At 42.0% G+C, this 7,273-nt stretch overlaps 1 protein-coding gene across 1 annotated transcript; it reads left to right on the top strand.

Annotated features, from left to right (window-relative positions):
* Positions 1–781: 781 nt before the first annotated feature.
* LOC145807175 (uncharacterized) lies at positions 782–4,432 on the top strand. Its single transcript, XM_082905116.1, has 6 exons — positions 782–1,010; positions 2,081–2,106; positions 2,206–2,753; positions 2,854–3,254; positions 4,176–4,235; positions 4,362–4,432. The coding sequence occupies exons 1-6, from the start codon at positions 782–784 to the stop codon at positions 4,430–4,432; spliced, it is 1,335 nt and encodes a 444-aa protein (XP_082761242.1).
* Positions 4,433–7,273: the final 2,841 nt, after the last annotated feature.

A 7,273-nucleotide genomic window follows, 5' to 3' on the forward strand; every position in this document is an offset into this window, starting at 1 on the left:
TCGGCTAGAGCACAAGGAATGGGCTGAGGAAAATGTTTTTGGCTCAAGTATAATGAGCTCAAGGTATAGAGGTAGTGGCCCACTCAAGGGCAAAACGGTAATTAAGTCCAACTCTTTAATTGGCTTATTTTAATCTAATTTAATCATACCTAATCAGTTTTCAAATAATTATACCATAAAATCACATTAATTATGAGGATCATAAAACACTAATCAATTCCGGATTCGGCCGCCGATAAGGCCTTCAATTAGCAGTTTAAACATATAAGCATGAACAGATAATCATACAGTCAAACAGATAGAATGCAATTTAACTAACATATATTCAATCAATTCGGTTTCCAATTTCAGTCAGTCAGTTCAGTACTTTTACCAGTCCAATTATCAGTCATAATCAATTCAGTTTAACGGTAATCAGTGTTTATCGGTAAACAGTAACGAGGGTTGTTACAGAAACATAATTCGGGATCCCGATGAAGGTGTGTCATATGATGCTGAGCCGAAAGGGATATATAGGGTGCAACTTGGCACCACACTTGGCAATTTGGAGGAGATGTTTATGTCCAAGGTCGCAAGTTACGAGGAAACAGTCCGATTGATCTTCAAATGTAGATATCCTTATCGCCAGTGGCAAGCAACCAGCAAATACAAAATATTACCGATAAATGACGATGAGGCGTTGAACACCGTTTTAAGTATCGGTGGAAATTTCGAACCACCAAATTGTTTGGAAGTGTACATTCAGAAAGAGGTTGTACAGAATCTTCCGAATATAACACAGATGGATTCGCATCCGTTCACTACATTGCTGACACATGGGGTTGACACGACAGCATTTCAGTCTCCTATGTATGAATCAAATGAATGTTATGCAGCTGGCTACACACGACAGACATTTCATGGCCATGGTGGAGAATCAAGTTCACATGGTGAATACGAGACTGAATTTCACAATAACACCCAAGATGTGCCCACCTATAGCCATCATACGACTCCAGTTGAAGTTGCTGGTAATATGGCTGAAACGGTTAATTCTGTGCAGTTTGCTGACAGTGACATGTACGGTCCTGATGTCGCCCTAGACAATGATGAGAATGAAATGTGTGATGAAGAAAATTTATTGGGCGGATCAGATGATGATGAAGAAGATGATGTCGACGCTCCCGTTGATATTCAGAATGCCCCCATTCCACCTAGACCTGAAATCCCTTTCTATGAAAACATTCACATAGGTGGTGATTTTGACATTAGTAACCGCGATGTCGTTCCCCGTAACCGAATCTGGAATGCTGAAAATCCAGAGTTGGACAAAGGGATGGTTTTCGTTGATAAGAAGCAACTCGTACATGCTGTGAAATTGTACCATGCAACAAATAATCGAGAGTATAAAGTCGTAACCTCCAAGCGAGACGTTTGGGTGTGTGCTTGCAAGCACGACTGTAGATGGTGGTTGCGTGCATCTCTTAGTAGGAGACATGGGCTTTTTGAAATAAAGCAGTATAGGGGTCCTCACCATTGTTTATACCCACGAATGAACAGGGACCACACAAATATTAGCTCCAGTTACATTGCTTCTCATCTTTTGGGACAAGTTGCGGTGAGTATACAAAATAAATGTTTACATTTATATACACATTGTTTATTTAAAGTGTTCACACCAAAATTGTGTCTTTAAAGTGTTCACACCAAAATAATCTGACTCATAGGTATTGTTGTATGCAGAACGAACCTGATATGCCCATTAAGAATGTCATCGAAGACATAAAAAAGTCCATGAACTATACTATACATTACTAGAAGGTGTGGCATGCAAGGGCAAAGGCAATTAGAATGGTATTCGGAGATTGGGATGAATCATATATGATGTTGCCTAAATTCATGTATGCATTACAAACATCTAATCCTGGCACCATCGTGCAATGGAAGCATAGATATACCGGAAATACAACCATTATGCCCGTCTTCCACTTTGTTTTTTGGTCTTTCAAACCCGTCATCGATGGATTCAGACATTGTAGGCCTGTTATAACCATAGATGGTACATTCTTATACGGGAAATACACTGGTGTGTTGCTTGTAGCAACGATTGTCACCGCCAATGGCAAAGTACTACCGCTTGCATTTGCTGTTGTCGACAAGGAGAGTTTGGAGTCTTGGTCTTTCTTCATTTCAAATATCAAGGAACATATTGTCATGGACCGACAGGGAGTGACTTTGATATCCGATCGGGCTGAGAGTATTTTAGCTGCAGTGAGGCGGCATTATTTGAATCCCTCGCTCCAATTTGTTGGATATCATCGGCACTGCCTTCGACATGTTTGTAGTAACTTTAACACTACGTTCAGAAATAAGGAGCTGAAACAACTTCTATGGAAAGCAGGAAGTGCTCATCAACGACGAAAGTGTAATGGTTACTTACAACAAATACAGGCTATTGACCAAGAAGCCATCACTTGGGTTTACAAGATGAATCCTGAGGACTGGGCCCTTTCGTATGACGGTGGACATCGGTGGGGGGTATTGACTAGCAATGATGCAGAGTGCTTCAATAGCGTCTTGAAAGGTGCAAGGAACTTACCTATCTCAGCTATGGTTGAATTTACATTTCGGCGGCTTGTAAAATATTTTGACGAGATGGGAGCCCAAGCTGAACTAGATGTACGAAATGAGTTCCAATACCCTAGAGAGATGCAAAAAACTATTGAGGATGGCATCGCAAGGGCAAATACTTTCAAGTTGATATCATATGACAGGTTAGTTTGTAATATAAATTAAATTATTGTTATTATGTTGTCAATTTAACTACACCTAAAAACATGAACTTCATTAGTTTCTATTACAATTTTTTTATAGGCCACGCCGCGTGTTTGAGGTGCAAACATCTTTTCACCATGGACGAGGTCGCAGTACACAAATTGTGCGGATGAATCAACCCACGTGCAGTTGTGGGAAATATGAGATACGACACTATCCATGTTCTCATATGCTCGCTGTAATGTCTGAATGCGGTGACAATCCATTCGAGTACGTTGATCTAGTATATAGGCTTCCTGTATACATGAGGGTTTGGGAAACTAAATTCAATCCAATACCGCATCAAGATTATTGGGCTGATCCGCAGTGGACTTTAATGCCTAATGTACTGCGTCTACGACAAGTGAAACGGGGTCGTGCATCTATGTCTCGTATTCCGAATGAGATGGACATATCAGATAGGTGTTTGACCGCTCGTTGCAGTGAGTGCCAGCAGACAGGTCATGACAGGCGAACATGTCCGGTGCGACTTGGTCGATGAAGACTATGTAATACTTACATATTGTAATAGATCTTTTTGTAATTCTTTATTTGTAATAGATCATTTTCTTTTCTTTTGTAATTCATTATTTGTAAACGGGGTCATACATTTAATAGAACATTTTTTATTTGTAATAGATCATTTCTATTGTTTAATTCTTTATATATTGTAATTATTTTATTTGCTTGACAAAATTTACAACTATCATAGTTTTTATTCTCTACTTCATTGAAAATGTTTATTACAGAATTTTATTTAAAATCACATAGTTCTTCTTTCATTTTAAGATTTTAATTTTTCGACTGATTCAAGCATTTTGTACATTTAGAATTTATGAATTACATGTACGTAATTTACAAATTTTATACTTTATTGCAAAACAAAAATTACAAAATCAATAATGAAGTTGTCAAATATGCCATAAATGTAACGAAGTTTTGTCAAATATGTCAAAATCAATAATGAGGTTATGTCAAATATGCCAAAATCAATAATGAAGTTTTGAAAAAAAAATGATCATTCCATTTTTTTTGTAAATATTGACATACAAAAACTATCCACATGTTATTGGTCATTATTAAGCTTATGTAACTGAGATCGTAAAATGACTTTGTAAAAGATTTTTATATTAGTCCGAAGCATAGATAACGATAGGTTATGTTGAATTGCTTATCATATTTAATGGCACATAATATGCAAAATTCTGATTTTAGTTAATTGCTTCCATGTTAATGGCACACAAATTTATACTTTTAAAATAATCGACCACATTTATTTTCCAAGTCGTCATGTACATAATAATTTGAGCTTAATTGATATAGTTAAATTACATGCTCACCAATACAGTTTTTCAAAATGTATTTGTTTTTCAACTGTACAGGCTTCATGGCACATCTACCTGATGAGGTCCCCCTTTTGAGTCATCCACATCGGGCTGACAGTATATGGGAGGACCCGGTATGCAATAACGTTTGTTGGACTTTACGCGTACAATGAAAATACACTGCATTTTGTTTTTGATTTCCTTGATAATGCTATAATTTAAAATACTCATTCTGTTATGCAGGACCAGTCACGCACCATAGTGGCATGCCGACGGGGAGATTCCGGCCTGTGGGATCGTCCATTGGACCATAGAGTCTTGCAGTGTCTACTACGCGCGGGATTCTATGGTGTATATCGTATAGGCCATATCAGACTGGACCACCCACTCATTACTGCTCTCGTCGAGAGATGGCGCACAGAGACTCATACATTTCATTTCCCGACCGGTGAGGCCACCGCCACATTGCAGGACGTATCTGTCCTATACGGTCTACAGATTGATGGGCGAGCAATTACTGGACTTGACCCATCATTGACGACGGAGCAGTGGATAGCTGAGCTATTGGGAGTAGCACCTACACCTGCAGACTTACAGGCAGGTAGAGTGAGGGTGAGGTGGCTGTCGGAGCATTTTCAGGGCGATTTTTTAGATCATGCTGCAGATGAGTTAGTACAGCAGCATGCGCGAGCATATATTCTGTGGCTTATTGGGGGGGTACTTCTCCCTGATAAGTCACAGAACCTGCTCAAACTGATGTATTTGCCACTGTTGAGAGACATTGACGTCATCGGCCAGTACAGCTGGGGCGCCGCGGCTTTGGCATGCTTGTATAGGATGTTATGTCGAGCCACTCAGGTGGGTGTGACTCAGATCGGAGGACCCCTTGTCTTGCTACAGGTTAGTAAGAATTTTATTACATGTCAATTCATATTGTATGGCATATATCAGTATTGTAATTGCGTTCAAACTATTGCAGATTTGGGCGTAGGAGAGATTGATTCGCATTACCCCGTCTAGGTGGCAACTAGTTGCTCCTGGTGAGGTTTCCATCGGGCAGGGAGACATGCAGATGCCGGCCGGACCTCGAGGTAGCCGGTGGAGGGTTGACATGAGCCACGAGGTCGTATCGACCCACGTAGTGGTCGTGTATAGAGACCAGCTTGACCGGATGATAGACGGCGAGGTATCAAATTTAAATACCTAAATTTTAATTGTCATATGGACTGTATATGTTTATGAGTGATTTTTAATAGACTTGTCGTTATTGTAGTTTATCTGGCAGCCTTATGCTGATGTCCTCCAGACGCTCCCAGACTACTGCCGCCTAGGTGAGGATATATAGATGGCGAGAGTACCACTCATTTGTTTTGACGTGGTTGAGTGGCATCTCCCTGATCGTGTCCTCCGAAAGTTTGGTTGGGTCCAGGCCGTGCCGGATCGGTGTGACACCGAGTGGCGGTGGCATGCGACGGATAGACGTGGCCGAGCCAGCACTGACTGGAGTCTGCATCATATGCGATACATACAGTTGTGGGATGCCCGTCACGACACTATTGTACAGGCTGACTGGAGCGATGGGGTCCTCCCCTCTCCCGACTCTTACATGTTGTGGTATCGGCGACATACACACCTACTTGTCGGTAATCCGAGCCACCTGTCCGAGGCCGGATATCAGGGAGTTGGGCCTTCTCTCGAGGCATTGGTGAGTATCGTACTATATGTCCGATAATTGTTAATATCATAATTGATTATTTTCAGTCAACTATAGCCTAATATATCTGATTTTTTTTGCAGGTGGTTCGAGCTGGGAGGTTATATCACTTGGCTGAGGACGCCATTTTCAGACGTGATGGACAGCTTGGTCTGCAGGCCCTTGTAGAGATCAGAGAGTTATTGTACGAGGGGATCCAGCATGCCCATCGGGTAGATCGTCTGCATTTTGGGGACTACGGTGTACACAGTGCAGCAGCTGCTCCAGACACATCAGTCCCGTCCACGTTAGTGCCTCCCAGTTCAGCGCCAGCCACAGCAGGTCCTTCGACTTCAGTCACCCCACCACATGATACCCCATACATTTCTCCATATTCCGCACACGTACATCTTACCCAGCATGCTGACCCTGACCCTGATTGGTCACCGCCCCGCTTCATGCATGATGTTATTACCCCACCCACCCAATTACAGCCTACTTTTCTGGGGAGTACTTCGACCGCGCCCCGATTCATGCATGATGTTGTTACTCCACCCACCCAGTTACCACCTGCTTTTATGGGGACTACTTCGACCGCGCCCAGGAGTACACATGATGCAGTTCTCACTGACATCTCCCACATTGATGATGAGGCCCATATTGAGCCCCCCCCAGAGCGCGAGGGAGAGGTTATGGTCGTGGGGGACGTCGCGGCCAAGGTCGGGGTGCGGGTAGAGGCAGAGGTCGGGGTCCAGCTGCAGATTGTGATACAGTTGCACCAGACGAGGGAGTGGGAGTTTCACAGCTCACAGCAGTATCTGATCTACAGGCACAAGCAGGATCAGGGGCATCAGATGCAGGAGAGGGGGGGTCACACTCACACTCACAGGCTCCACAGGCAGTCAGTGGAGGGCCGCATGCAGGGGAGAGAGTGCGAGATATTCAGAGAGTCTACCGTAGGAGACCGAGGAGGGAGATCCACGGTCGGGGTTGTGGGACTGGGGGCAGGTTAGGGCATTAGCGGTTGCGATATGGACTATATAGTTTTTTTTTTTTTTTTTTTTTGTTTGTATGTGTCAAACTTGTACAGCTGATGTAAGTGTCATACTTATTTATTCGCAATTATAATTTCACAATTTTTTATTCTTATTTATATTGATGAATCACACAAATCTCTTTCACATCTCTACCCCTCTCTCATTATCCGTAATTTAGGAGAACATAAATTACAAACGCGTTTGGTTTGAACAAAACGTGTAAAGAAGCTATAAAAAATATGTTTGTTCAAGGCTAAAAATAATTGAAATATCTCGCTTCATTGATAAGTCATGGATAAGCATTACAAATTGCATGCATTACAGAAATGCCCTGGGCGTTCATCCAAACAATTTCATTCATTATCATCATCATCTGACATCTCAATATCAGATTCATACATAACATCCATGCTCCAGGCGTAGTA

The sequence above is a fragment of the Camellia sinensis genome, chromosome 14, assembly GCF_055761805.1.
Source record: "Camellia sinensis isolate YWXY chromosome 14, ASM5576180v1, whole genome shotgun sequence".
NCBI lineage: Eukaryota > Viridiplantae > Streptophyta > Magnoliopsida > Ericales > Theaceae > Camellia > Camellia sinensis.

What these genes read in the sequence shown, in the direction of transcription:
- LOC145807175 (XM_082905116.1), top strand. Translation starts at nt 782, where the DNA reads ATGGATTCGCATCCGTTCACTACATTGCTGACACATGGGGTTGACACG. An exon ending in TTGTCACCGCCAATGGCAAA is followed by an intron (nt 2,107 to 2,205) that starts GTACTACCGCTT and finishes ATGGACCGACAG; the next exon opens with GGAGTGACTTTGATATCCGA. An exon ending in CAGTGAGTGCCAGCAGACAG is followed by an intron (nt 3,255 to 4,175) that starts GTCATGACAGGC and finishes TCAACTGTACAG; the next exon opens with GCTTCATGGCACATCTACCT.